The 16,069-nt window shown below is 40.1% G+C and overlaps 1 protein-coding gene across 2 annotated transcripts in view; it reads left to right on the top strand.

The window, feature by feature from the left end:
• RELN (reelin) overlaps positions 1-16,069 on the top strand; it is a 475,458-nt gene that overhangs the window by 256,514 nt on the left and 202,875 nt on the right. For both annotated transcript variants that reach the window (XM_040644349.1, XM_040644350.1), the window contains exons 9-10: positions 8,211-8,307; positions 10,860-11,100. In XM_040644349.1, the coding sequence (XP_040500283.1) occupies positions 8,211-8,307; positions 10,860-11,100 (338 nt within the window). The remainder of the gene's footprint in view (positions 1-8,210; positions 8,308-10,859; positions 11,101-16,069) is intronic.

The following is a 16,069-nucleotide window of genomic DNA, read 5'->3' as shown; positions in this document are numbered from 1 at the left end:
AAAAAAAAAAAAAAAGAGTTGTGTGCTTAACCAACTGAGCCACCCATTTCTTCTGGATGCAGTTTCACTCATCTTCTATTGTAAAACCTGAAAGCAGAGTTGGTGACTGGCAGGATATTTAGGCTGGTGGTGGTTCAGTCCTTTAGGTTTTCTTCTCTGTACCAAGAACAGGACATTATGGTCTCAAGTCGTAAGCCTGAGTAGAAGTCGCAGTACAGAAAACCTCTCCCAGCCTGTTGTGACCATGTGAAAATGTAGCACCATTTTTTTTTTTAAGTGTGCTTTTGTTTACCAGAAGCAGTTACAGTGAAGTGGTCAAAAGTGTGGTTCTGGTCTATCCAATTCTGAATCCCACTTACCCCCCAATACATTTCCTAACTTCTCTTTGCCTCCTTTTCCTTCCTTGTAAAGTAGACCTGCACATAGTGGTACCTATCCGTTCATAGCAACCATTATTGTTCTCTTGAGTTATTAGAACTTATTTTCTTTATTGTCAGATTTTCTGTTTTGTTTGGATGCTAGGAACTATAAAATCAAATTTTCAACTCCACTCCAGCAATTAAATGGATCTTATGAAATGGATCTGCTTATACTGATTTGTCTTGCTATCCTTTTCCCAGAGCACTTTCTTTTGCTTATCAGGTAGACTCTTCTTTTACCCATGAATACATTTACCAGTAATGCTAACAAACAAGTAGTTTATTCATTTTAGTCTCAGATTTTATTTATGTGTTGAATTTATAGCATTTCCACTGAAGAGCCTGGAAATAGCCCAAAAATAAAAGCAGCCATAGGAAAAATGGACTGTAAGTTCTTTGATAAGCAGTAATTCAATTTAATATTTAGCCTATTAACCAGTATGGTCAGAAACATGTTCCTTTTCTAGGATAAATGAATTTGTGAAGTGAAACAAAAAATATTGACTCATAGCTGAAATCTGTTAAATAGTGTGGGCCAAGAACTGTTTCCTAGGCACGTGTCATGTCTTAACTCCTTAATCTTTGCATCAGTTCTATGAAGAGGTTAATATTACTATTTACATTTTACAAACATGGGAACTGGGCACAGGATAGTTAAGTGACATGGTCACATAGCAAAGGTCATGTAGCCCAAAGTCACATAGCTAGGAAGTGTCCAAGCCCAGATCACAACCCTGGCAGCCCTCCTCCTCCATTCTCTCCTATCCCCTGTGCAGACTTTCCTCTCTGAAAGATAACTTGTGTCAGAGGAAATTTCACTCTAAAAAGTAAAGTAAAAAAAAATTACATAGAACTCGCAGTGATTACCATCACTGAATTTATTATCATGTAGACTTCCCTCATATGAGACAAATTAAGTAAGATGTGTTTAAACCTATATGACACCAGGGCACCTGGGTGGCTCAGTCGGTTGGGAGGCCAACTCTTGGTTTCAGCTCACGTCATGATCTCAGGGTTGTGAGATCAAGCCCTGCATTGGGCTCCGTGCTCATCAGGGAGTCTGCTTCAGGATTCTCTCTCTCCCCCTGTCCTTCACCCCAACTTACTCACTCTTTCTCTAAAATAAATGTTTTTTTTAAAAAAAACCTATATGACACAGTAACATGCAACTGCCATCAAATATTCTCTCATTAATCTATAACATTACAATTAAGAGTAACATTTTTCAGTGTGTGTATCTGGCTTAGAAGAGCATGTGACTCCTGATTTTGGGGTTGTGAGTTCAAGCCCCATGCTGGGTGTAGAGATTACTTAAATAAATAAATAAACTGCGTAAAAGAGTAACATTTTTCTGTAAGGTTACAGTGGTATTAAGTTTGTTCCTAAACGTAAAAGTGGGTTTTTTCCCCCTTAGAACAGTGTGTTAGGGTGGCTGTGGTACTGAGCCCCGCATTGGGCTTCACACTGGGCCTGGAGCCTGCTTAAGATTCTTCTCACCCTCTGTCCCTCCCCCACACGCTCTCTCTGAAAAAAACAAAACAAAACAGTGTGTTAACTATTCAAATATTCTAACAGAAACAAAAAGTGTCAACTTAAAAACACAAGATAATGTCACAATCAAGGAGATACTGCATTTGAGAAACTTTCTCATGCAGTAGAAACTGATTCCTGATGGAGAGGTCAGAATTCATGCCTTGGGAATGATACTCTACACGGCTGATGACTACCTTGTATGACTTTGCAAATTGCTTATTTTCAATTATGCTGGGCCATTATAATAAGGCTTTACTAATAAGCAAAATAACTCATCTGGCTATCATTATTCTTCACAGTACTTTATCTGACTGACAAAAATGGACCATAATTACTCATGTAATTTGTCTCTGATATTTTTATTCCGAAAGCAGACTGGATTATAGAACCAGTTAAGTCCTCTTGGGGCATCTTCTAATTTATATGGGGGAATTATTACCTGGGTGACCATACAACAGTACCAGAGTTAATCTGTGGTGAGGAAATAAGCATCCCGGTATCCTAAAGCATGGCTGTCAGATGTCTTTGCACTTTGACTCTTGAAGTCAGGTCAAAAGTCCTTAAGTCTCATCTATTGTTGTACTTCCCTTTTTAAAAAAGATTTTATTTATTTGACAGAGAAAGAGTGCGCACACAAGCAGGGGGAGCAGCAAAATGAGGGAGAGGGAGAAACAGGCTCCCCATTGAGCAGGGGGCTGGATGTGGGGCTGGATCCCAGGACCCTGGAATCATGATCTGAGCCAAAGGCAGATGTTTAACCAGCTGAGCTACCCAGGCGCCCCTGTAGTTCTCTTTTTTAGTAGAAACATACCTCAGTAAAAATGAAGAAATGGAGAATTTGAAGTAAATAAATTATGGCAAACTTATTCATGATCCAGCCAGAGTTTATTGAGCTCCTGCTGTATAACAAGCATTGTTGTGGGGACTAGGGACATAAGTAATGGGCAGGACAGACACAGTTCCAACTCTGATGGAGCTTGCATCCTAACAGGATGTGGACAGTGAGCAAGTAAACAATTAAATAAACACAATAAATGTAAATACTGAGAGTACTATGAATAATACAAAGCTGAGTGATAAGACGGAGGATGATTGGTGATTGGGATAGACTCCTCTAGATTGAGTACTCAGGGAAGGGTTCTCTGAGGAGGTGATATTTGCACCGATGCCTGAGGGAGAAGAGGGACCCAGGTAGGGAAGAGTCAGTGGGGAAAGATATGAATGGAATGAGGAGAGAATAGGGTGTGAGGAAATTGACATAATAAGTGTAGTTTCAGGCAGAGAGAAGGAGGGCAGAAGCCCTAGGATGATGGAGTGTTCAGGGAAGAGAAAGAAAGTCCAGAGCAGTTGATGGCTGGAACATAGTAAACGAGAGGAAGAGTGGTACAAGGTAGTCTAAGATCAGAGTTTATTGAGCTCCTACTGTGTACCAAGCATCGTTGGTACAGCAGATCATGAAGGATTTTGTATATCAGGGTGAGGAGCTCACCCTTTTGTTCCTAGGGTGCTGAGAAGCTTTGAGATGGTTTTAAGCGGGGAACAGAATCATGGTTAAAACATTTTAGAAGACTCCTGTTTTTAAAAGATGCCCTCCCCCATGGGTGTGAAGATAATGGATGACAGGAGGATAAAAGGGGGAACAAGAAAATCACCAAGATATGCTCATGACTTGACTGAGGCGGTAGCAGTTGAAAGGGACATAACCTGAACAATATTTTGGAGGCAGAACTCCCAGCACAGTCTGATGGGCTGAAATGGGACGTGAGGGAAAGGGGGGAACCAACGATGATGCCTAGGTGTTTTTGTTCATTTGTTTATTTGAGCCTGTGGGGTGGTTTCATTTGAAATGAAAAGACTAGTAGCTTTTGGGGACGCAGAAAACCAGTACTTCCAATTTTGACGTAGTGAGTTTGAGACGTTCACTAGGGATGATAAATAGCAGTTTGGATCTGCAAGTGTGAACCTCATGGAAGGTATAATCCTGGGTATTACCTGTTGGAGATGTTATTTAAAGCCTTGAAAGTGGGAAAGATCATCAAGGGAGGCGGCGTAGGTCAGAGAAGAAAAGGCCTAAAACAGTTTGAGGTCAAGAAGGAAACGGAAAATGAAGGAGACTGAGAATCAGCAGCCAGTGAAGGGGGAGGAAATCGAGAAGGTGTTGGAAGCCAAGGGGAGAAAGGCAGAGATTGTGACAAATCCTGCTGAGAAGTCAAGTAACTTGAATTTGGGATCTGTTGATTTGGCAACATGGACCCCCCCACCACCACCCACAGTGAATTTCGGGGTAGCGCTTGAGAGCAGGAGCCTTTGCGGAGGGTGGGGGCGTGGGGTGTGGGGAGAGAAGAGGATGTGAAGATGTGTCAACAATCACTGGATAATGCTTTTGAGGAGCTTTGCTGTACAGGGGAACAAAAATAGAAGGAGAAGAAAGAGGGGTGACATCAAGAAAGTGGTTTGTTTTTAGAATGGGAGATGCTTTGTATGTTTCTGTGATATTTGTATGATGACAGGAATGATCCAGGAAACTCATGGGGAGAGATGGATGATTCAGGAAAAAGAAAGGGGAAATTATAAGGAGCAAGAGGAGGTGGGATCTAGACCATATGAGGAAGTTCACATTGATTAGAACAGAAACACTTCATCCGCTACAACAGAAAACACTGGTATGACGGATGGAGACTATGATACAGGCAGATTTGCGGACAAGTTGAGGGCATCAATGTCTGTGTTTCTGTTTTTCTTAACTGTGTGTATTGTATTCTTAACCTAGTAAGAATGAACTCAGACTTACAAGTGACGTTAAAATTCTGAAAAATTAAAAAAATAATCCAGTATTTTTATATTAACTTGATAATACACCGCAAGTTATTAAAAGAGCACAAACTCACGGGCACAAATTTGGTAGCACAAATTCAGGACATCATTAGTGAAGGGTTGTTTTGTTGCAAGGTAGTTGCAGGGCATTATGTAGAAATCTGCTGTAGCAGAGCAGTAAAGATGGCTTGTGTTTACATTGCAATGCATGTATTTCTTAATCCATAGGACAAGCTATAAGACAATAATAGACTAGAAATGTTTTTCGTTAAAATATCCATCATTGTACACTGTGGGTTCACTAAATAACCAGTAATAATGTCAGTGACAGTTACTGTAAATAACTGTAGGTTTATCTTTATCATCTATCAATTTATTTGTCAGTTTAAAATCAAGAATTGGCAACAAAGACCAACTGGAAGAATATTAATGAAGTGCCTTTAACACTAAATACCCTGTCCTCCCTCACACCGTAGGTATTTCAGTAACCTTTTATGTGTAGCTCTACATGAAAGCCAGATTTCTTAGACTGCTGGATTGGGATCCTCAATAAATCCTAAAATTTCACCGATTTTATTTATGAATACAAAACTTTAGGAACCCTCAATCACTTTTAGGTACCGTTGCCGTGGGCAGAAATGAAAATAGATGGCCTTTCCTCATTTGCCCATCACGAACCAAAGGAAGTGTTTGGATTTTTAGACCAGTTACATCAATGGCTATCAGAACATACTTGTATAACCGTGATCCTGAATTATCGTCCCTCCTTCAGCAGTTCTTTACAACTCCTTGCAAATTTGCTACTTTAGGGTGAAGAAAGATGACATTGGATCCTTGACTTCAGAGGGGAAAGAGGTACCTGTTGCAGGTGGCACCTGGTTATTACTGCCTCCTTACTTCGTAAAAGGTGCTTTGAGGTCTGTGACAGCCTGCACCACAGCAAAGGGGGGCAGGGAATTGGGGAGTAGGCATTAGCCACCTGGGCACATGGACACTGATTAACTCTGTTCTCCCCTCATCCCACACAGGCTTAAGTAACCATTGTAAGTCTGGGCAAGGAAAATCTTGCTCTGCTGGCTGAAGTCTAGGTGCCAGGGGGTTGCAATCCAGAAGGGTTTATGTGAAGAAAAGTTGTATCCAATATATGTGGAACACCTACCTTCTGAGTGGGAGTGGGGAAGAGTTTACTCATGGGACTGGTACCGTTTGGAATGGGAGTTTGGTAGGGGTGGCCTCAGAGTGAGGCAGATAGCCCAAGCTGACGGGTTCTCTTGGGGGTGCTTCTTCCAGTTCCCGCCCTCCTTCTTCAGTTCTCTTGGCATGGGCGGTGAGTGCTTCTCCTTGGACCGGCACTCATTCCCCACACTCTGATCCTGGTATCCAGGTGTCCATCCCCGTGTCGGAGTCCCTTTCCCTTTTTGACCATCTTTGCACATGGAAACCCTTTATAATGACCCTGGGCTAGATGTGTTTGCGGGGTACACATGTGGTCTAGGAACTGTGCATCTTGGTCCCACTGCAGGTGCAAATGCAGCCTTCTCCTGAAAGTACTGAGGAATTGTTGAAGGATTCTAAGCAGGAAGGGAACGTGAGTCGGTTTACTTGTAGGAAGCGCACTGGCAACAATGTGTTCAGAGAAGGAGGCATGAGGCTGGAGACAGGCAGGCTCACTAATCCCTCTTGCGGAGTCCTGGCCCGAGCTAATGAGGGTCTATTGACAATGCTGCAGAGAAGATGTATTCATAAAGATATTATTTTAGATATGCGAGAATTTCATGACTAAGTGGCTGAGGAAAAACGAGTCACCTGCCAGGTGCCTTCGTGTTTTACGGGTGCATAATAAACTGAATTTCGCAACACTGAGATGGTAGCATAAGGAAATAGGAGAGAAGTCATATTTGTCATCAAGGTCGTATTTGGATACGTTTGTGTTCTGATATTGATCAGCTGCCCTCTCCTAACTTGTAAGCAATTTGCAAGGAATTGCGTTCTGTAAGGAACTTTTTTGGTCATCATTTGTTCTACCTGTTCCTTTTTCGGGGATTCACATTATACATTTGCTCTTAAGAGCTTATGGTGTATGCAACGCAAAGGAGGCACATAAATACCATTGAAATGCTTTAGGCTGGTTCGAACTTTGTTTTAAAATAAACAGATGGTCTGCCAGTCCTTATTCTTGTTTGTACTGAGGTTTGTCCCCCATAATCCTGGCCCCTTCCAGTTCCAGCCTCACAGCTCGATATTTATTTTAAGCAGCTGCTTATGAAAGGTAAAATTTAGCAATGATCAAAATGGCACAAGGTGGGTTTGTATGTGAGATTAGGGTTGCTGGGGAGCTGTCCGTCGAATATCCTTTCTTTTATACTTTTTGCACCCACGTTTTGGCTGTGAGAATAAATCTGGGAAAGCTGCCTTTTGGCCTTTAGCACACTGCCAGCCTTGGCGATCGCAGACTAATGGGTGTTGTACTAAACACCACTGAAATACAATAAATGAGTCTATTAAAGCTTGGAACTCCTGAGAGCTGCAAATGTAAAAACCATCAACAGATGCCATTTGCTGAAACCAAGGCTCCTCTAGCAGATGGGTGAAAGTTAAACATAAATTGCACTATTTCTTTTTCTGTTGGTTCATTTGTTTTTAATATAGTAGGAAAAAATCCTGCTCTTCAGTTACTTCTGGCATATGCTTCATGGCTGTTTGGGGTATTCTGAGGAGATCTTTGAAATGATAGTCATGCCATGTTTTATTACCTGAATTCATTGAATGCGTAGAAACAAATCCTTGTCCGAGTTTTAAAACTTTCCTTGGTCATATTTCCAATATGGGAAATCAGAGTGAGAAATAATCACCAGATGTTCACAATGGGACATAATGTCTTTCTTTTAAATCTTTCATGTTGGGCTCTAGTAGAATAATATCAGTCATATCTAATAGTTCTCATTCATTTGGTAGTTGAATTTTCTTTACAGTATTTAGTTACTCACATGCTCTCTATCATTTAAATAACACACACACAGAAGAAGAACAGTGCTTTTAGTTCTCGTTCAATTTAATGACTTATATACCATTTAATGCGACTGCTGTTAATTAATACTAACTTTCAAGAACCATAATGGCATGATGAATCATTCTAGAACATTTAGATATTTCTTGGCATGGAACTAAGTGTTTATTTTATAACTTAGTTTAGTTTAGTTGTGTATCTCTCAAGAAATCTAAAGTTTTCTTGCCTTTTTCCTGATCCCTAAAGTTATTTATCCAATAGTATTTCTCAGAACCGGTAACCAAATCGGAATCAAAGAAATGTCAGCGTAGTTGGAAGCATGGGGAAGCAGTTAAATAAATATACAAATGATTACAAAACTGTCTCCCATTTAGGAGGACAGATAATACGCAATTATACTGTTCTTTAACTTTGAACCATGTGACTGCTTTTTACAGGCTCAGGTTCCTGTCGCTTCAGTTACTCAGACCCCAGCATCATCGTGTCCTACGCCAAGAACAACACCGCAGACTGGATTCAGCTTGAGAGAATTAGGTTTGTTATCATTTCAGGTAGTTTCATAAGTCCTGACGTAAGTGGATTTCTAGTTCCCCATTTGCCTTCATTCTACCACTGACTTTATTCTTCATGGTCAAAAGTACTCTGGTTGTTAATGACACTGAATTGCATGCCTGCACATATTACTCCCTGCCCTATTTGAAGAAGTATTGTAAAAGTGTCATTTTCCACTCAGAATTTCCCACGGTTAGTAGTAGCTCTAACAAACCGTTTTTGGTGGAAGCACATTTGGGGGAATACGTTTAGGATGGAATCCTCCACAAAGTGCCATCACTCCGCTCTCTAGGTGGCTTGGCTCTGGGCTGCCTCAGAGGCCTAGGAGTATATGAGATTACGGCGTAAATTCCTTCCGGTCTGGGTTGGTAATGGGTTCATAGCCCCTGGGGCTTTTGCATCTAATTTTTAGTTCTGTTATTTCCCTTCCAACCTCCCAAAGGCAGGTTCTAAAATTCTATTATCATAATTGTGATGCAACTTGTAGTCATTTTATTACATTTTCTTTATTTAAAAAAAAAACCCTCTGTAAGGAAATGAGGTAGGACGCTTAAAGAGGAAGCTCACTCAAGTTGAAAAAATGTGGTTAAATTAGCAAAACTCAAATGATATTTACTCCTTCTGCACACTTTAAATCATAAAACAATTAAATGGATGACTAATTTCAGGTCTGGTAAGATATTTAGAGGAAAGAACTGGCTTGGACTTTTATAAAGTAGTTAATCTGATTGGTTTAGTTCTTAAATTCATATAACCCAAGTAGAACATTTTCCATCAGTTTTGTCGTTTTCTTTCTTCACATGCTAATTTCCTTACCGTATTTCCCTATTGAAAGAATTGTGACTTACTTAGGGAAGAAGAGTAAATATTAGGTTCTTAGTCTTTAAAGCTAAACCAATCTGCCCAAAGTTTCCAGTCGCATTTCAAATTTAAGAAACTGTCACATGTCCAAGGTCTACTCCAACCAGAAACTGAGAAAAGTGATTCTACCTCACGGATTTCAATAGACTGTCTATCTCTGAGGCAGGATACCATATAATCCATAAGGACCAGGTATAAGCCAAGCTCTGTCATGCTGTGTCAATCTTATAACAGCATTTTGCTCTTCTTCCTAATTTCTAGTAGTTATTATGAAAATGCATTTATATTAAATACTTATTTATATAAATGGCTGTAAACAAGGCAGCATATTGAAAATTGTATCCCTACCTCCATTTTTCTTTATCCAATAGTGATGTATCATAGTTTAGGTAAATTGTGGTAGACATTTCTTGCTAGAAAACTGCCACATATTTTTGATATGACAAATAGTGAAGGTACACATTAAATTATAACATATGAAGATCACACTTAGCTGACTCAATTTGATTTTTCACCAAATGAGACTTTTAATTTTAGACCGTGCTCCAAGCTATCATGCTCATTAATGCAATTATCCTTACCAGTAGTGATCAGAGTGAACATATTTTCAGTCACCTCCTAAAACTAAAATATATTATTTTCATTGGTTTAAATTCTTTTTTGAAGCTAAAAACATAGTCATTGTGAAATATTTTAAAAGAAAAGGCAATTGATTACCCCTAAAGATAAGGTACACCATCTATAACCTACACTGACAATTCTTTGGATATATATGTGCTTCATTGGTGAGTGAAAAATATGTCTTTTCTGTGGTCCTTTCAAAACTGATTTATAGTAAGCCCAGGGTACTACTAGTTTGCATTTTAGTACCACTTTTAATCTTGGCTAAAGCAATCATTTTTACTATAGCAGGTTTCTACTTTGGTAGAATAAAATATTTAATAAAAATACTTTATCATATAGCAGAAGGGCCTGGATTCTAACAGACATACTATAAAAATTATGTTAAATTATATCAAGCTTTTAAAGATTGATCTGCATCAAGTTGTGAAGAATTATACAGAGCATTTAATTTTCATGGCAAATCTCACATTGATATAGAGAAAACAAAAATGTATCTGGTTACTAGAAATAAAATAACTATTTTCAACATGGATTATGAAATAGCATGCGGTAATGGTTTCTCATAGATACACAATTTCAAGGAAAGAATCAAAATTAAGAAAATTTTATAGTTTTTCTATTTTTTCTTTTTAGCATCAAATAAAATCAACCATGAGATTATTTGAGTTTTTCGTGATTGACTGTCTACCACATGCAAAAAACCGTGCTGGAAACACTGATTTTTTGCAGGAACCATGAAGTGTGTGCTATTTTCTCTTTGATTATTCCTTTACTGGCTTACTTGAGTATACTCAGTGTTTGCTTTGTGTTAAAAGAAGAGCTCTCAAAGACATTTAATGTTTAAACTGTCATCACTTAATAGGAACAAAAGATTTAAGAGCTATAGGATTCTGAGTATTTAATCTGCAGTCCATATCATGTTAAGCTAATGAAACTACAATCTTAATTAAAAAACAAAATTGATCTACAAGAAAGAAAAAATGGATACTGTTGAACTTTATCGTTCATTTATTATATGGCACCAATTCCTATCTCACCCTATGTTCCAGAGCCCCTTCCAACGTCAGCGCCATCATCCATATCCTCTACCTTCCTCAAGACGCCAAAGGCGAGAACGTCCAGTTTCAGTGGAAGCAGGAAAGTCTCCATGTAGGCGAAGTGTATGAAGCCTGCTGGGCCTTGGATAACATCCTGATCATCAACTCAGCTCACAGACAAGTCATTTTAGAAGACAGTCTTGATCCAGTAGACACGGGCAACTGGCTTTTTTTCCCAGGAGCTACAGTTAAGGTTTGAGCTCTTTTTTGTTTCTTCTCCTTCCCTCTAAAACCTAAAGCTTAATCAACCAGACCAGACAAATATAACTAAGCTTACCAAATCCACTAGTAAAGGAATAAATAATATTCTTATTTGTGTTACCTTCTCTTTTAAGGATGGGGTGTCATTGGTACAAAAAATATTCACTTATTCGTCCATTTAATAAGTAACTTCGAGGACCCACTGTGCTGTGTCCTGGGCTGAACCTAGGGAATATGACCACAAAAAGGCAGATATGTTTCTTCCCTTCACGTGGCTGTCAACTTCGTGGGTGTAGTTAGACGTGTCAACACGCAAATACAAACAGCACAATTTCTATGACTTGCTGGGAAAGTTTAGAGCTCCGGAAGCACGATAGACAATACCGAATCCAGTCTCAAGGGATTAAGAAGGTGCTCCAGATTGGGAATCTAAGCAGAGACCAAAAGGTAATTTGGAGTTGGCCAGGTGGGAAGAATAGTGTTTCTAGAATCAGAAATCACATCCATAAAGACTGGATCGCGAGAGCACAAGGCAAAGGTCTTAGACAATGTTCGACATTCAATCTGTTGTCTAACAGATTTTGAGTTGAGACTCATGATAGTTAAATGTGGAGATATGGCCGGTGACAAAACCTTGAAGATGTTGCAAGCTGCTATGGAGCTTGAATTTTAGCCTGAAGGTGATAGGGAGTCACTGAATTGCTCCAAATACGTATGACAATCATATTTGATTTTTTAAATATACCTTCGAGGATAGAGAATGGGCCAGAAGGGAGAAAGTGCAGGTAGGGGGACCATGTTGGTCAGACTTAGGGAAGAATGTGGAGGGATTTTAGAGATTTTTTAGGAGAGGGGATGGAGAAGATTCAGGACCAACTGAGATGATGAGGGAATAACAGGTGGTGAGGACAAGATTTGGGCAGCTGGGTGGACGGCAGTGCCATTCATGGAAACAAGGAACATAGAAGGAGAAGCAGGCTCACAGAAGTTGATTCACTCTGGACATGTTGATCTTTTCTTTAATTGAGGTGTACTTGATGTTTAATATTAGCTTCAGGTGTGCCATTTAATGATTTAATATTTGCATATATGGCAAAATGATCATCTCAGTAAGTTTTGTTAATATCCATCACCTCACATTTTTACAAAATTTTCTTCTGTGATGAGAACCTTTAGGATCTACTCTCTTAGCAACTTTCAAATATGCAATATGGTATGATTAACTATAGTCACCATGCTATACATTGTGGACATATTGATTTTGATAATCCTGGGGACAGGCAAGAAGAAATATTTGGTGGGAGGTTAGATAAAGCGATCAGGAACTCAGAGGAAGTTTGGCAATTATCAGCCTTTTGAATGAACATTGAAGTCATGGGCTTGCCTGCCCAGAGAGAGGGTGTGGAAGAAGAAATTGTGCCTAGGCAATATAAAGAATGCCGTTAGACCCTCAACTGGACCCTCTCAAGTTTCCAAGATATGAAAATCAAGTGCAAATACAGCTTAGAGAATTTTTTTAAATGTGACTCACTGGTACAATGTGCAACTCAGGGGAGGTGAAATCACAAAAGTAGCAGCAAGTAGGACATAAACAGCTAAGATGCTCTCCTTCTTTTAATAATGTTTTCAAATTCTAGAAAAGTGATTCCAAATTACTTAGAACCCTTCAACACAGGAACTCGCCTGACACAGTAACTTCTTGCTTAGCAAATCAAGCGCTAGACATTTTACTCGAAGTTGATGAAATCACACGATTGACTGGCATTAGGAACAGGCATCATCCTTGCTCACTGTGAGAAAACACCCAGTAAACCTTATGGAAATCCGTTCTGACAAAGACTCTAAAACCTTTGTGCCTTTAAAGAGAGCCCGTGGATTCCTTTCATATGGGTGTAGAGAAGAACCTTTGTAAGGATATCCCGCATCCTATCCCACTACCACTTGATTAAGTAGGATTTCTGTCGATGTTGTTCAGCATTGGCAAGAAGCCACGAAAACCCAGGAAACACATGGGGACCTCAGGGCTTGGGATTCACATCCTTTTCCCATGATGATCATTTATCATTTGGACTCAGTACCCTTTACTATATAAATGCAATTTTTATGCCTTGTTTTACAAGCTGTTATACTAATCTAATTAGCCATTCAGTTTCTTAATGGATTGTACTTTACTACCACCCCTGATAAAAATGCATGAAATGTGGTTTTGCTTCGGCAGTGATATTCAATTAAATTACAACTTTGTGTGGGTTAATAGTTTTGCTTTGTGGTCCATCATCTTACTCCCAAACTTACCAGTCACACCTTTGAGACCTGCCTGGTGACCTATGAAAAAAACTACTGTAGTTGATATCTATCATGCCCTTTGACTGGCTATCAGGTAGAAATTTTTCTCTGATGTTTCTTTTTGAAAATTCTTTTTAAAACTTTGCAGTAATATAATCTGAGAATTATCATTTTACCTCATTTGCATGACCACCCTTTTGCTTTCTGGCTCAAACATCGGAGCATTAAAAAGTTGCTTTTGCCAAGTGATTTGGAGTTCTAGCAATAAAAATTGTTTATTTAAACTGCATGCAACTTCTTCATTAAATATTTCTCCTTCGCTTGGTGGCATCCGAAACAAAAACTACAACCAATTAAAAAGCGTAAGCATATCTCCATGTTCCTATTGGTCACAGGGCATGTTTTAAACATTGCTTTATTTTGGACTTTTAGTTTTGAGGACTATTGTTTGTTTCCTTGCTCTACCTATGTATTACCTTTTCTATGTTCAGTAAAAGTCTCCAAGATGTTTACATCTTAACTAAATCAAAGAATGAGTCTAACAGCAATTGAGAAAGTATGCTTAATTACAAAATAGAGCTTAGACGCGGAAAAAATGTCCAAGCACAGACAGAGTATTCTTAGTCTAAGTAGTAAGGGCTACTTTTTTTCTGAGCACTTAACATTCCAGGTGCATGCATGCATACACACACACACATATATACACACAGACATACATATACACACGTATACACAGGATTTTATATATATATGTATATAATCTCATAATTTTATCTTTATAAACCTATAAAGCATGTGCTATATTAGTCCCATTTTACAGATGTGGAAAGCAGACATAGAGGTGTTGAGTAACTTGTCCAAAATATCCCTCTCACCCATGGAAAAGCCAGGACTCACCTAGAGGAATCAGACTTGATCTTGATTTCATTCACCACATGGCTTTGCTCTTACAGGTGGTAAATACAAGCCGGTGTGATTCTGTTTGTCCCGTGTTTCTTCCCAACATCCATGTGTTAAATTATCCGCCCATTTTCTTCCGTATCACTCTCTGACTATAGGTTAAAAGATTCTTGTTTTTCTCCTATTTCATCATCTTGCTCCAGTTTTATTTCATTTGTACTGCATGTTCCTTCCTCCAGATGACTGATTTTTATACATTAGAATTTAGTAAGTTCAGCCCAAGGACTGGCCTCTTTCTTCTCCTCCACACTCTTCCAGCTGATTTTGTTTTCATGGTCCTGGTTACCGGACCATCACAGGTATTGACTTCTGACCTCAAGTGAACTTAAGGGGATGAGAGTATTAACATGTTTTCCTTATGGAGGCAGGAGGCATTTGCGTATCCTGTGCAGGGGGTAATATAGTGTAACAATGATGAGATGCTAAAGAAAGAGAAACCAACACTGTCATGGCACCAGACTGCCTGGGACAAGGGTGTTAAGAGGCAAGGACCACATGTTAGGGATGCCACTAACAAAAACTTCAGCATCATTCCTTCACGGAGATCACATCATGCTCCCTCCATACTCAAGCCTCTGAAGGCTTCCCGTGGGGGCCTTGCATATAATCCGAGGCCCCTTAGTCCAGGCCCCTCCTAACTTTCATCCTCCTCTCCTGCTCCGCTGTGCTCCAGCCTCACAAACACAACACAGAATTTCACACTCCTACACTTTAGACATGCTTTTCCACCTTCTTTTTTCTCTGCCTAGTAATTCCCCGGTCTCCTTAAGGACCCAGTTCCAAAGTCATTGTCTGTGTGAACTTTGTGCATTGTTCATGTCTCCTCCTCTCTGTCCTGGTGTAACTGTTGGGTTGAATAAGCAGGAATTGGGGTTGGAGACTGGCTGTGGAAAACAGGTCTCTTTGTTTCCCCCAGTGACCATTCAGGTTCAGTCTGAGAGCTTCTTTATCTCTGTCCTCTTTGCAGGTCCCAAGACTGCTGAGAGACCAAATAAGCCATCCGATCATTTTAGTCTCTCAAACAGTCCCAGTTCAATAACATATGATCGGTTCACCATAATCATCTAAGCTCCAAGCTTCATCCATAGCTTCTCTCCTCCTCCGGCTTAAGTGTGCTGCAGTGGGAGTGATGGCAGTGGTCAGCTCCTTCTCCTTCCTCACCACCCCATGCATTTCAGCCTCTGAACCCTCTAGGGCTCAGTGTGGAGGAAGCAGAAGAGGCAGGAGGCAGATATTGTTATAAACTGAAATTACTGATCCGGTGGCCTGGCAAGCGATCAAAGCTGGCTCTCTCTTCCGTCTACCTTTGGGCTCTTTGGACATCTCCCCACTCCTCACTAATGCTGGGGATCTCTCACCTGCTGTTCTTTGATGCATCTCGTATGTCTGGTTCCACTTCCAGCCATGGGGCCTCGGGTTAATGACCACGGTCTGTTTCCACTGGGGGCTTCTTGCCTCTCCAGGGAGCCATTTGGGGCAGGATCTTAGACAAACTAGGCTGTTTCTTGTGTCCACGGGCCCAAGTGTACTCTCTAGTAAACATCCACCTTGGATCCATGATTGAGAGGAGAGTAGTTACTTCCAAGCGCAGCCCTCTTCCTACCTGGCCATCCTCCAGGCAGCCTCAGGCATGCGTCCAGGCCCATCCAGCATACCATCCAAGTGCTGTCCTTCAAGTCCAACGCACCAGGCTTGAGGAGGGAAGAAGATACCTT

Source organism: Ursus maritimus, unplaced genomic scaffold (genome assembly GCF_017311325.1).
Source record: "Ursus maritimus isolate PB19 unplaced genomic scaffold, ASM1731132v1 scaffold_3, whole genome shotgun sequence".
Lineage (NCBI taxonomy): Eukaryota > Metazoa > Chordata > Mammalia > Carnivora > Ursidae > Ursus > Ursus maritimus.
This window is presented reverse-complemented; position numbering and strand designations above follow the sequence as displayed.